Raw genomic sequence first — 15,158 nt, 5'->3', positions numbered from 1 at the left:
AGGACCCCAGATAAAGACACAAGGACCTAGTACAGCAGGCAATGGATGGAGACCTCATAGACCACAGATACCAGGTCCATGGTCCTTGAACTCTGACCCAGCCTGGGACCCCCGGCTATTCCTCACCTAAGGAGCCTTATCCCAGACATTGTGCGTCCACATGAAGGTGAAGCTACTGGACTCCCCCTTTAGTTATTCGGTATTAGAATAATATATTTTGGAAATTCTCTGGACATTTATTGTCACGGATTCGTCGTAACCCCCGGAGCTCCGGTCCACATCGACCTCATGAAAGCACTTACACCAATGTTTTAGGTGCACTTCTTGGACTCCCCCATTACATGTGACAAGCCACTGCCGCCCTCTTGTGGCCACATGCAGGTATGACGCCCCCAGCTGCTGAGCAGGAGAGGGGGGGGGGGGGGTGATGGATTCCGGCCGGATGAAGCCCCTGGAGGAGGATGGAGGCAGCGATGGCGCTGGGAAGCACCAGAGTCTTACAAGAGCAACGTGGGAAAGTGTAAAGGGGGGGATGTGAGACAGTGCAGACCCAAGAGGAATGCAGGGAGGATCCGAAAGGGATTAACCCTTCCAATGCCGGACATCGCCTTAATAGAAATGCCTTACATTAAGATGTAAGATTGTGTCTATAATAGACATTATAGACAATGAATGGCAGTGCCGGAGATACCCCAGCGCTGTGCTCAGCAATGCTGATGGATGAGGCTCAACTACTGCTCCATCCACTAACGTGACTGGTGGAGAGTCCCGTTCTTGGGATCAGTGGGATTCCCGGCATAATCCTGTGGATAGGGGTTACCTTTAATAGTTAGTACAAGTGTTATATCCCTTTAAGTGTACCATCCCTTTATCAGCCATGTCTTGCAGCTCCATGGAAGTGAATGGAGCTCTGGATGAGCAGGACCACTCCATCCGTAAAAGGAAGCAGTGGGCTCCATCCTTGTGATCACTGGGGGTCCCAAACGCTTATTCACAGGTGAGGGGACAGTTCTGGTCCTGTGGACATGGGATGAGGGTCCGATGGCTGGGACCCCCAATGATCACAAGAATGGGTCACAGGTGCCCCTTGTGTTTCTCAAAAAGTTCCATAGATGTGAATGAAGGGCTAATCGGGCAGCTCACCCCCACTCTAGTATCATGGGGGGGTCCTAGTGGTGGGGGTCCGATCAAGCAGAATAGGACAAAGTATTAGTGTCTGTAATGACACAACCCCTTTAAGAGACAGATGCACGGATGTGGGTGCTGTCTCTGCACCCCTATAGGAGGGGTCCATTACATACATGGGGGTGCAGTCATCATGCACTCACCTTTGTTCCAGTTTTGTAGCCTTTATTGCGCATAGATTCTAGATTCGCTACATTGTGTATCATTGAGCACAGGGGAGGATTATCCAGAGCAGATACAACAGTAACAAACCCTCAGCTGTGAGAAGTATTACAAAGTATTCTAGCCATTTGCTGCGTAAGAAGAACGATTCTACTCATTGAAAGCAAGCGGAGGTCTTGGCTGTACCGGGTACCATACATTTATTTACATCTATTGTATTTATACAGAAATAAAAACCCCTCTATTTAGAGAATTCTGCTCCTTTTTCTTTACATTTCACTATACAAAGCGTTAATAACCATATACTGACCCCCCTCCCCCCCCCCTCGTTATGGGGCTTCACGCTGCCCGCGTCCCCCTCCTGCGATTACAAGGCTTCAGGCTGCGGAACATGCCGGGACCTGTAGCCTCGCAGCTCTGGAGGTGTGCAGAGCGTCCCCCCCCCCTACTCTAGTCACTACCAATCCTCCTGTGTACTAATTCTACACTAATTACTCGTGGGGGATCGGAGGACCCCCAGACTGTGTCAGGCCGGGACCCTTCCCTCGTATCGGATTAGGATATTTACAGGGATGACGTGGCCAGCGTGACATTACACATGATGACATCACCACTATGACATCACTCCTCCTCCTCCTCTATGTGGGGGTTGCACAAGGACTCAGCGTATATACAGGGTGGGCTGGGAGCTGGGGGTGGGCCGCTATGTTACATTTCCCCCATCCTCCTCTGCTTCTTCCATCGGGGGGGGGGGGGGCGGTCACTCCGTGGAGCTCGGAAGAGACAGATATTCCTTAGTATTTTGGTACTTTGGTGTAATCTTCGTTTTGGATGTTCCGGCAGAGACACATGGACAGGACAAGTCCTAATAACTGAGGAGAGAGAGAAGAATACAATGTAAGTCTCTCTGTTCCAGCACAGCGAGTCCAGGCCCCTATAGAACTTCTCAGCCAATCACTGTATATAGTAGATGGATGTGGCAAAGCAACAACATGATCACAATGGACTGAAGAAACTGCACAGTGACACATTCAGCTCTGCTACATCTCTACACACAGCACACATAGGAATCTCCACGGTCTCACCTCAATCACGGCGACTCCTACGCACACGCCCAGGATGATGGCCAGGTTGTCCTGCAGCCAGCTCTCCACCTTCTGCATGCAGCCCTGGAATACAATGTCGCCATTTAGCGGGAGCGTCCGGGTCTTACCGGATCACGGATCATTCGTGCTCCGGATTATACAACGTGATGACGAGTGGTAAAAATCTACATCCCAGACATCTACCTGAGCCGAGACCCCCACTATGTTAGAGGGAACCCGTCAGGCGATTCGAAGACATGGGACCTACTGACAGGTTCCCTTTCACTTGTCTCATACAATGTTGCAAATTCTTTCCTCTTCTTATCTTGTATCAATATTTCATTCTCTAGTCACATCCAAAACCCACAAAATAATCTTCTCTAGTACATAGGTTAACAGCAGCATGGGAGACTTAGCTACAAGTTGTAATGCAGCTTTGGCTGTGAGTGGAGCACAAGACAGAATATTTGGACTGCAGCTTTGGATGTGGGTGGAGCACAAGACAGAATATTTGGACTGCAGCTTTGGATGTGAGTGGAGCACAAGACAGAATATTTGGACTGCAGCTTTGGATGTGGGTGGAGCACAAGACAGAATATTTTGGCTGCATCTTTGGATGTGGGTGGAGCACAAGACAGAATATTTGGACTGCAGCTTTGGATGTGGGTGGAGCACAAGACAGAATATTTGGACTGCAGCTTTGGATGTGGGTGGAGCACAAGACAGAATATTTGGACTGCAGCTTTGGATGTGGGTGGAGCACAAGACAGAATATTTGGACTGCAGCTTTGGATGTGGGTGGAGCACAAAGACAGAATATTTGGACTGCAGCTTTGGATGTGGGTGGAGCACAAGACAGAATATTTTGGCTGCAGCTTTGGATGTGGGTGGAGCACAAGACTGAATATTTTGACTGCAGCTTTGGATGTGGGTGGAGCACAAGACTGAATATTATGACCGCAGCTTTTCATGTGGGTGGAGAACAAGACAGAATATTTTGGCTGCAGCTTTGGATGTGAGTGGAGCACAAGACAGAATATTTTGGCTGCAGCTTTGGATGTGAGCGGAGCAGAAGACCAGATGGAATATTTTAACTGCAGCTTTGGATGTGACTGGAGTGTAAAACATGTTATAAGTAAAACAAAAGTAACCACAACCTCATTCTGGTGAGTCAGTCCTCACCCTCCTCACGGCGTTACAGTGTGTACAGAGCCTTAAAGGGAGTGGACCCAAAATCTTACCTTTTGATACAGCGTGGTGGAGGTGGAGTTGCAGAAACCATGAGATTCGCTGGAGGTGCTGACACACGTGCAGGGATAGTAGTCGGTTTGGTTCTTAACAATAGGATTTTGGGTCCAGTTCTGGTAGTCGACCCAACCGCAGCAATTGAGCTGTGAACAGAAACAGCACAAAAAGTTCACTTACAGAATCGCAGCCCAAAAAGTTACCAGACACCGTACAACAACAATAAGAGCTGAAAGAGTGTTGCTAGGGGGCTGGCATTCAGTAAGCCCCTCCCCTGAGGAGCTGATAAGGGACAGATATTTTATAGCATGATGGCAGAGCCCATAATGTGACTAGAGCAGACTGCCGCCACCTGGTGGAGGACAGGAGGTATGACATGAGGATAGCTGTAATCCCACCTCCTGTAGTCAGTGACCCGCCCCATACTCACATTGCGCTGGATGTAGTCCCATGTGACCTCCGCGCTGACGTTGGCGCTGTCATTGGGGTTGTAGGTGACGATCAGCTCATGAATGATATCAGACATCTCCGTCTTCAGCTACAGGCAGAAAGAAAGAAGGCAAAAGGAAGATGAAGATGGCGGCCGCACCGCAGGAGTCAGACAGGAACCGCCCACCTGTACATCTACTCACTGATGCTACCACCTTGACCATGACTATACAAAACTGCCTACCTATCCAATCATCTATCCTCAAACCCAACACCCTGGTACCTACCTCATCTGCCCAACCATCCAATGACCAACAATTATCAATGTACTTATTTATCCAACCTACGAATACCATCTCTATGGCAGGTGTGTAGCGTCCTGTACCTCTATATGGCAGGTGTGTAGCGTCCTGTACCTCTATATGGCAGGTGTGTAGTGTCCTGTACCTCTCTATGGCAGGTGTGTAGCGTCCTGTACCTCTCTATGGCAGGTGTGTAGCGTCCTGTACCTCTATATGGCAGGTGTGTAGCGTCCTGTACCTCTATATGGCAGGTGTGTAGCGTCCTGTACCTCTATATGGCAGGTGTGTAGCGTCCTGTACCTCTATATGGCAGGTGTGTAGCGTCCTGTACCTCTATATGGCAGGTGTGTAGCGTCCTGTACCTCTCTATGGCAGGTGTGTAGCGTCCTGTACCTCTCTATGGCAGGTGTGTAGCGTCCTGTACCTCTCTATGGCAGGTGTGTAGCGTCCTGTACCTCTATATGGCAGGTGTGTAGCGTCCTGTACCTCTATATGGCAGGTGTGTAGCGTCCTGTACCTCTATATGGCAGGTGTGTAGCGTCCTGTACCTCTATATGGCAGGTGTGTAGCGTCCTGTACCTCTATATGGCAGGTGTGTAGCGTCCTGTACCTCTATATGGCAGGTGTGTAGCGTCCTGTACCTCTATTTCGATACATTTTGCTACTTCCTACCCATCTATCTACATATCAACCATCTAACCACATCGTAAACGATCCAACCGCCCATCTACCTGTATACCTACCTTCACAGCTAATTATCCTTCCATCAACCTACTAACTTATCCAACCATGAACCTATGACTTACCCTTTCAGGTACTTACCTACCTACTTATGCTTAGGCTGGGGAGGTAGGTTCATGGATAATCTTCCTTCTCATCCATTCTTGCACAAACCTATTTATGTAGTGAGTCATCTATGTACATACCTACCCCTCCACCCACCCATGTATCTACTTACCCATCCACCCACCTACTTTCCCATGCACCTATTCAAGTACTTACCTCGCCATCCATGCATTAAACAACTTCTCTTCTTATCCATCCATTTATCCATATACCTACCTAACGATCCATCCAAGTACTTACCTGTCTAGTTATCTATCCATCCACCTACCAACCTATCCATTCAGAAACTCACCCAAATATCCATTCATTCAAATTGTTACCTCCCTACACATCCTTCCAGGCCACCACCACATACATACCTCCCCGTACATATCCATGGACCGTGTATACACAGACATAACTATCAGGCTCCACCCGGCAGGTAGGTCGTTGCTGGTCCCTTGTACTCACCGATTCCCTGTGGAGGTAAATCAGGACACCGGCAGCAACCTGAGCGATGAGTATGAGCAGCAGGAAGGTGAAATACTGGAAGACAAGGAGAGGAGACAGTAAGGACCGAGACCTCGTATATACAAAGTATCCATTGTATGCTTATTACAGAGCGATACATTATAACCTCAGAGCTCCTCCCACAGCTCATCATATTCTACTGATATTTTCCCATAAATCTGTTACAAAAATTAAGATTTTGTAAATTCAGTCTATACCCACACTAGAGACACCTCCGTATACACCTCCAGTATATACACCTACATACACCTCTGTATACAACTGCATCCACACCTTTATACTCCTACAGTACATACACCTCTATATACACATACACCTCTATATACACATCTATATACAACTACAGTACATAAACATCTATATACACATACACATCTATATACACATACACCTCTATATACAACTACAGTACATAAACATCTATATACACATACACCTCTATATACACACATCTATATACACCTACAGTAAATAAACATCTATATACACATACACCTCTATATACACATCTATATACACCTACACTACATACACCTCTATATACACCCAACTTCTGCATTCACGTCTATATACACATCCATGTAGAGCGATGCACTCACCGTCCCCAGGAGGCAGCGCACTTCATTCACCGCCCCGATACATCCCAGGAATCCCATGACCATGGTGACTCCTCCCACTCCGATCAGGATGTACGAGCCGATCTGCAGAGATGACGAGGAGCTGTCTGTGGGGCAAGACCACAAAGTAATGTTACTGCTGGAAGGCAATGCTGGGAGTTGTAGTTCAGCTGGAGAGACGCCTTGACTACCTCAGAGCATTGTAGTTTGTGGTTACACGGCTGTTCTTTTACCTGCACCTGGGAAAGCTGGGTGGATCCTGTCTGGTTACACAGCTTTATCTAGTATCTAGTTATGACTTTGCTTTGTATTATTAAAACTGTTGACTTTTCCTTTTTCCTTCCGGAAGTTCTACAGAAACGTCGGAGCCGTGTCCGGACTTTCCTCTTACAATCCTCGAGGTCAAGGATTTATAGTTCTCCCACATCGGACTCGGACATGTGATGACCGGGCCCCTCCAATCCTTGTTTGGGTGTCAGGATTAGTGCGCTCTCATCAAATGGACACATACGGTTCATAGATCCCAAATACGGTTCTGAATTGCACCATAAGGATCCTCTCCACCCTCTCCCTCTGCAGCGGTTGCAGCATTGAATGGGAACCTATCAGCAAGTTATGTATTGTCCCTGGAGGGATGTGTAATCAGACCTTTGTGTATGTTATTAGTAGCAGCAGGACTGTGATTTACATTCCAGGAATGTAGCTTGTGGGTGTGTCCTCACACTGCTGTGCTCTGTGCCCTCGGCAGCCAGTGTTATGTATTGTCCCTGGAGAGATGTGTAATCAGACCTCACACTGCTGTACTCTGTGCTCTCTGCAGCCAGTGTTATGTATTGTCCCTGGAGAGATGTGTAATCAGACCTCACACTGCTGTGCTCTGTGCTCTCTGCAGCCAGTGTTATGTATTGTCCCTGGAGAGATGTGTAATCAGACCTCACACTGCTGTGCTCTGTGCCCTCGGCAGCCAGTGTTCGGTATTGTCTCTGGAGAGATGTGCAATCATAACTTTGTGTATGTTGTTAGTAGCTGCAGGACTGTAAAATATGGATGTACGTTCCAGGTTTGTAGCTTGTGGGTATGGTCCTCACACTGCTGTGCTCTGAGCTTTCTGCAGCCAGTGTTCGGTATTGTTCCTGGATACATGTGTAATCATAACTTTGTGTATGTTATAAGTAGCAGCAAGACTGTGAAATATGGATTGATATGCAAGAATTGTAACTTCTGCAAGTGCACTGGGGAAATGTCCTCACACTGCTGTGCTCTGTGCTCTCTGCATTGAGCTGTTTTACAGCCTTTTCCCATTGCTATGTTTAAAAGCTGTAGAAGGACTCTGGCAGGATACTGCACGAGCCAAATCAAAAATGAGAGGGGTATGGATCGGTTTAATGCAAAAAGCACAGCAGTGCTTCAATTCTCGAAAAGAAATCCATATATCCACAGTTCCGCTGCTACTAACAACAAACACAAAGATATGAATTCACATCTCACCAGGGACAATACTCAATACTGGCTGCAGAAAGCACAGAGCACAGCAGTGTGAGGACATATTCCTAGTGTACTTGGAGATACCAGATAACAACAGTGGATGAAGCTTCTCACAGTAGTAAAGGTCATGATAGAAAACTTACGTAAGATGGCGATGAAACTGGTCTTATCCACCAGGATCCATATTCCGAAGCCGAGGAGAACGCCTCCAAGTGCCTGGAAAATAAGATGGGAAAGTTAAAACCGCTTGTACTCCAATCACAACCAAAGCTGCAGTCAACATTGTGGTGGTTACTACCCAAGTTCCATCAACACTCCCAAGTCAAACCATAATCCATTTAACAACTATTTTGTTCATTGCAAAAGTTTAATGCAGAGAGCACCGAGCACAGCAGTGGGAGGACACTCCCCCCAGTGAAGTTGGAGCTCCGCAACCCTGGAATATAAATCCATATGACAGTCCTGCTGCTACTAACCACATACATATGGTATGATTACACTCTGCAGGGAAGATACTCAACACTGGCTGTAGAGAGCACAGCAGTGTGAGGAGACTCCTAGTGCACTTAAAAAAAGCCACAACCCAGGGATATAAATCCATATTGCACAGTCCTGCTGCTACTAACAACATACACAAAGATGTGATTACACATCACTCCAGGGATGATACATAACACTGGCTGCAGTCTGTATGTTCACAGCTGCTGACAGGTTCCCTTTAAGGAGGTGTCAGACGAGAGATGGTTAACACCGTCCTGTAAACTAGAACAACCTGTTGGGTAAGACGAGGAGCACAGAGGGAGGAACTTACAGAAAGCCGAGTCCTGAATACACAGCTGTGTGAGGAGCAGCTCAGAGGGTGATGGGCTATGATAAGCGGCGCCACGGATCAGCGTCATGTTCTGTGGTTATTAATGAGGCGGCTGCGTGTCCACTCGCTCTGCACTCACAGAACACAGTCATGAGGCAGGTATCATAAGACAAGGGAGCGCTTCCTCAAGTATAGGAGGACAGCCAAGTGTCTGCTTCTCCTGTCAGGACCCGGGTGAGAGGTCACTTGGGGTCAGAGTGCGGGACCCTGTGATACCAGGCTGGTCTACAGCAAAGATAGATAGAGAGGAGATAGATAGATAGATATGAGATAGATAGATAGATAGATAGGAGATAGATAGGAGATAGGAGATAGATAGATAGATAGATAGATAGAGATAGATAGATAGATGGATAGATGGATAGATGGATAGATGGATAGATAGGAGATAGATAGATAGATAGATAGATAGATAGATAGATAGATAGGAGATAGATAGGAGATAGATAGATGGATAGATAGGAGATAGATAGATAGATAGATAGATAGATAGATAGATAGATAGATAGATAATACAGTCACTAGGTGGCGCTGCATTACCAGATGTTAAAAGGATAGTCACAGGAAAGTGCATTTCCCCAAACTGGACTACATAGTCATAAACCTAAGATAACTGGTTACTTCAGCACTGGGAGGTCACACATGTCACTGGCGTATAATGTGCATCTCTATGGATTGTCAGCTCTGTGGTTCAGTGATCGGTGCTTGTAGCCATTGATGACTGATATCCTGATGCGTGACGTGGCGTCCCCTGCCCTCACATGGGCACATCCTTCCTGGTGGGTGTAAGGGCAGCTGCCAGCCTCACAACAATCTGTCTCCTTCATGAGATAAGCGGAGGCGGGCGAGGGGGAAAGCGTAACCAGGGGGCGAGAGGGTTAAAAATAGAAACAGAATCACAAAAAAAAACCCATCCGCTCCGCCAACGTATGGTCAAGTCTTACATGAACGAGGCTAAACTATCGTATGACGGGAAGTTACACAACCTTCACAAATAAACTTTGTGACTAATTTCTCACCGAGACCTCTGCTTGCTGTTAGTGAATGGTCACATTCCATTTACTACATTGCATACAAAAGCAACAGACCCTCAGCTGTGAGAAGCATTAGGAAGTATTGTACAAGAAGGATTCTATTCATTAACAGCTAGCAGAGATTTTGGAAACTGAAAAGACATGATGCGTTTCAGATTTTGGCCACCTGGAAGATCTCTGCTTGCTGTCAGTGAATGAGGTAACAGACTGGGTTGGATTTTCAGCCACATTTGAGCTGCCACATCAGCAGCGCACATACATTTCCTGTACTGATGGTTTGCTGCAATGTTTCAGTGCAGGTAAAATACATCAACAACGTTGATGTGATACAGAAAAGCAACTTTGTATCCGCTATTTTAATAACCTCTGCTACCTGTCCTAGAATAGAATCACTCAGATATCTAGAGGCTGAATTACTTCCAAATACTTCTCACTGCTGAGGGTTTGTTACTATGTCTGGTAGATGGGGACAGATTATAGGGAATGATGAAGGGGGGGCCCAGAGGGAATTAGGGACCCCACTACAGCTAGGCATCCCAGAATGCATTGCTGGAGGCTGGTCATGAGGGGACACATGCTCGGCTCCTTACATCATGACCACTTCATACCAGGAAACTCCTCACATGTAACTAATGGCCCAGCCCCAGCACACAAGGGGTTAATGCAAGGGGAAGTCAATCATAAAAAGAGAGACATTCCCTAAATTCTCCGGACTGGTCCAGCTGTCTCATGGGATGCAGATTTGGGGGGCTTCACATGCAGCACCCCTCCGCCTCATCCCCAGGCCGGAGCACACAGCTGTTCTCTGTCCCTCTGCAGGAATGTTTCGGCAGATGCAAATGGAGCGACGCCGCTTAACCCTTCACTGCTCGGGCCGAGGGAACAAGGTGGACAGAATTCTGTATCCCGGTTTCCGAATTGCTCAGCATTTTCAAGACCTCTGCTTGTCAGTGAATGGAAATGGTCTTCACTACTTACAGACAAGGACAGAACATGGAACGGATTGGCCCCAATGTGAAATGTATAACAGACACTTCTGGGGCCCCTAAAAAGTTCCTGAGCCCAAGTGTGACCATAGACCTCGCACCCCCTTATATTATACTATTATACACGCTGACAACTGGGGGGAAAGGGCATGGACGCGCTGACCCTTAGTGGGAAGGGACCCGGCAGCGACATGCTGTCATCTGAAGGGGGGGGGAACAGGGCAGGGTACAGGGGCACAGTACAGGGGCCCCTCTTGGATTGTTAACAAGTAGAAGGCTCCATACTCCAGGTAACTAGGGAGCATGTAGCTTCGCCTGTGTGTTCCCTGTGGCGCCCCCTGTCTGTTTCCCCCAGTACTGGCCATTTCCTGCACAGACAAGGATGACACGTAAACAGATTATTTTGGAGAGATTACAGGCCGGTGTTTAGTAACAGGAAGCCGTAGATCATGAGTTTTATCTCTTCCTCATTCTGTGTAGACACAGGACAGATACACGTCTCGGCACCGACCTCCTACCCCGACCGATCCACATCGCAGGACCCAGCGCTCACAGAGGACACCAGTCACCATCTATAGGCACAACCCATCCGGGTCTCCCCGAGTCATGAATAGAACTAGGACTGCAGTGAGGACTGGAATTATGGGACACCCTGTATCCGGCTCGTTATAGATAGAACCTATAGGAGGATTACTGAGAAATTACAAATAATTGTTAATAAGAAAGAGATTTTCACTGAAACTCTTAAAGGGATATTCCCAACTCAGATATTTATGGGACCTGCTCAAGAACGTATTGATCTCTGCTTTATTGGTGGTGGGACCACCCCTTTAAGGAGATTACTGCTACAGAGAGTCATTGGTGCCACCTACTGGAGACAGTGCCCGTTACATGTGGTCCCATCAGGACAGAACAGAGGGGGTCCGGCATCTGGCACCCCCTCCGATCAGCCAGTCACAGCAGTCACAGGATCTGCAGTGTTGGTTCTGGTATCAGAGGTGTCGGACCCCAGCACTGGAAAACGCTGTCATTATACACCTTAGAGGGGATGTCTGGCCCCCTCCTGCAGCCAGCCTTATGTATGGCCCATAGTGAGATGTTATTCAGACCTCTGTGTATTTTGTTAGTAGCAGCAGGACTGTGATATATGGCTTTAGATTCCATGATTGTAGCTTCTCATAATGCACTATGGTTGTGTCCTCACACTGCTGTGCTCTGTGCTCTCTGCAGCCAGTGTTATGTATGGTCCATTAAGAGATGTTATTCAGACCTCTGTGTATTTTGTTAGTAGCAGCAGGACTGTGATATATGGATTTAGATTCCATGATTGTAGCTTCTCATAATGCACTATGGTTGTGTCCTCACACTACTGAGCTCTGTGCTCTCTGCAGCCAGTGTTAGGTATTGTTCCTGGAGAGATGTGTCATCATATCTTCTTATGTGTTGTTGTTATTAGTAGCAGCAGGACTGTGATATATGGAAACTTCTCAAAGTGCACTGCTCACACTGCTTTGCTCTGCGCTCTCTGCATTTAGAGGCTCCACAAACCCTTCCCTTTGCTGTGTGGCTGCTGAAGTCTTCAACCAAAAGCCTTCAACACTTCTACTCAGAACATTGAGGAGTAGCTTTGGAGCAGTTAAATGCAGAGAGCTATGAGAACAGCAGTGTGAGGATACACCCGCAGCGCCAGGGAAAGCCTTGCACAGATTGGTTTGTCCAGGGTTTGGCCCCTCTTGATATTGATATTTTATCCCAAAGAGAAAGGTCCTCGACCGCCGCATTAAAGGGATACTCCAACTTAAAGAAGCCTAATAAGGTCGGTCTATGTTATTGCTTTCTGTTATCAGCCATGTAGAGCTGGGGAGAGGATATCATTAGGATACATCCATAGCAGCAGGTGACCGCGGTGTTAGGGTCCTTGTCCCCACCAATACTTACAAAAAACAGGAGGTTGAATAAGAAGAGGAAGTACTTGATGACCTTCATGCAGCCTCCGCTCGCCATGGTTTCCGAGTTTCAGAATCTGTGGGGAGACACAAGCAAGCAGAGTTATATACTGAAGGCAGGACTACACAGCAGCCTCAGCTCTGCTATTCCGCCCACATCAACTTCCACCAGAGACATTTCCAGGTCTATGAATAGATCACATACACATTTTAGAACTTCTTCATTAACAGGACCTCCGATTGCTGTCAGTGAATCCAACTGTCATCATTTGCCTTTAGTGTTCAACAGCTGAGAAGTTGCTACAATAGTATCAATCTAAAGAATCTTTTGCGAGTCCAAATTGATACATTTTAACTGGACTGATGATTGCTTAGGGACCCTGTCGGCAGATGTACACATATAGGCTGCAGCCACTGCTAGGTAGGGCTGTCCTCACACTGCTGTGCTCTGTGCTCTTTGCAGACAGTGTTATGCATTGTTCCTGGAGAGATGTGTAATGATACCTTTGTGTATGTTGTTAGTAGCAGCAGGACTGTGATATATGGATGTATACTCTAGAAATGCAGCTGCTACATGTGCACTGGGGGTGTATCCTCACACTGTTGTGCTCTGTGATCTCGTCTTTACATTTTTATCTGATCAGAATACACAGAAACCTTTGTTTGGATACTATATCAGTCCCTTAAAACAAAAGGGAGGGATGATGGAGTGGTTCAATGCACAGAGCCCAGAACACAGCAGTGTGAGGACACAATCCCATGGCTCTCCCAAGGCTGTTACTTATTCTGCCTGCATGGTCTAACCTGTTAGCAGATGCAATGTTCTAGTGTGAATGAGTCACAGAGCCATGTTAGTCCTATAATGGGATGATTATACAACTCGGGCAGTGTCCCTTATAGAACAAGCCCGGGCACTGCACAGCCCGGGGAGTGGGCGTCACTCACACCCCATGTGTCGTGTCCTAACACCCAGCTCTCTGCCGCCGTAACCAGAAACTATTCTGTGCTTTGTGTGAAAGGTCCGGAACTATACAGATTCTATACTATAGTGGCCTTAAAGGGGCATTCCATCTTTCCTATAGGCTATAACAATAGATAGATACAAGACAAATTTAAGGGGTCCTTATTACAATGTGATATATTGGGGAGCAGACAAGACCTAATAATCGGAACATTGTGGTGTGTGACACTTTGTAACCCATTGTTTCCAAGCCAATTCCGAGGAGTCATGTGACCGCTCATCATTTGTCACAATCTTAATATCTATGGGGACTGTGTAATAATTGGTGGGGGGAGGGAAAGGGGGTCCCCTCTCCATTGTTCATAGTGTCACACTGTAACGAGTCATTACCAGTATTGTGTCACCAGAGAGCTGGGAGCCCGAGAGAACAATGGGGCCTCTGTTCTCCCTAAATCTGAGGAGCGCTCCTTCTGTCCCATGCACTAGCCACGGGGGCTAGTGACAATAGCAGCGCAGGAGCCCAGTCTGGCAGCTGCAGGCCCGCAGCCTCTATTCTGTCTCTGCTCCCTTTATGTCTATGGAAATGAACTTGAGGCGCGGCTCGTTCCCAGGGAGCGCAGACGACGAGCCCCTAACACATGGGCAGACACAAAGGGCATCATCGAGTGGGGGCAAGTAATCTGATTGTCACACACCGGAGATAAGAGCATATGGCCATACAGGACGACCACTTTACCGGGACTGTGGGGTTAAAGGTCACCGCTTGGTTAACCTAAACCCTACACCCAATGTCATGGTAATTTCTGCACTATTATAAAGCATCCCGCAGGTGAAATCTCATTCCATCGCAGCCGCACCCGCTCAGACACACGATTATACACTCACAGCGGCCATGAATATTCACCGATTCTAGGGAATCACATCGTACGGCCGGAGATGACCTCTGATGGGACTCAGTGATAGGACCACCAAGACAGAGATGTGTAATCAGACCATGTTGTTAGTAGCAGCAAAACTGTGAAATATAGATATATATTTTCAAAAATTGCATTGTCCTCACACTGCTGTGCTCTGTGCTCCGTGAAGCCAGTGTTAGGTATTGTCCCTGTGGAGATGTGTAATCAGACTTTATTCATGTTGTTAGTAGCAGGAGGACTGTGATGTATGAATTTATATTACAGGATTGTGGCGTCCTCACACTGCTGTGCTCTTAGCTCTCTGCATTAAACTGCTCTGAGTATAAGCTCCAGCTGGCTTCTGATTGAATATGGAGGGCTCTGGAGCAGTTCAAATAGATCTAAGACCACAGCAGTGTGAGGAGAAGCTAAAATCATAGAATATAAATCCATATATCACAGTCCTGCTGCTACTAATAACATACACATAGGAATGAATGACTTTGGAGAAGCTATAATCCTGCAATATAAACCCATTATTCGTACTCCACTTTTAAATTTGTCCTGTTTTACTAGTTCAATTCACTTCTATTTGGCT

At 47.1% G+C, this 15,158-nt stretch overlaps 1 protein-coding gene across 2 annotated transcripts in view; it reads right to left on the bottom strand.

Moving 5' to 3' along the window:
- Window positions 1–1,528: 1,528 nt before the first annotated feature.
- CD82 (CD82 molecule) overlaps window positions 1,529–15,158 on the bottom strand; it is a 36,638-nt gene continuing 23,008 nt past the window's right edge. For both annotated transcript variants that reach the window (XM_072119008.1, XM_072119009.1), the window contains exons 2-9: window positions 12,696–12,780; window positions 8,010–8,082; window positions 6,364–6,488; window positions 5,705–5,779; window positions 4,108–4,215; window positions 3,674–3,823; window positions 2,433–2,516; window positions 1,529–2,219 (exon numbers count right to left, since the gene is read on the bottom strand). In XM_072119008.1, the coding sequence (XP_071975109.1) occupies window positions 2,142–2,219; window positions 2,433–2,516; window positions 3,674–3,823; window positions 4,108–4,215; window positions 5,705–5,779; window positions 6,364–6,488; window positions 8,010–8,082; window positions 12,696–12,761 (759 nt within the window). In that variant the 5' untranslated portion in view covers window positions 12,762–12,780 and the 3' untranslated portion in view covers window positions 1,529–2,141. The remainder of the gene's footprint in view (window positions 2,220–2,432; window positions 2,517–3,673; window positions 3,824–4,107; window positions 4,216–5,704; window positions 5,780–6,363; window positions 6,489–8,009; window positions 8,083–12,695; window positions 12,781–15,158) is intronic.

The sequence above is a fragment of the Engystomops pustulosus genome, chromosome 7, assembly GCF_040894005.1.
Source record: "Engystomops pustulosus chromosome 7, aEngPut4.maternal, whole genome shotgun sequence".
Classification (NCBI taxonomy): domain Eukaryota; kingdom Metazoa; phylum Chordata; class Amphibia; order Anura; family Leptodactylidae; genus Engystomops; species Engystomops pustulosus.
The sequence above is the reverse complement of the archived record's forward strand: the minus strand, read 5'-3'. Positions and strand labels throughout refer to the sequence as shown.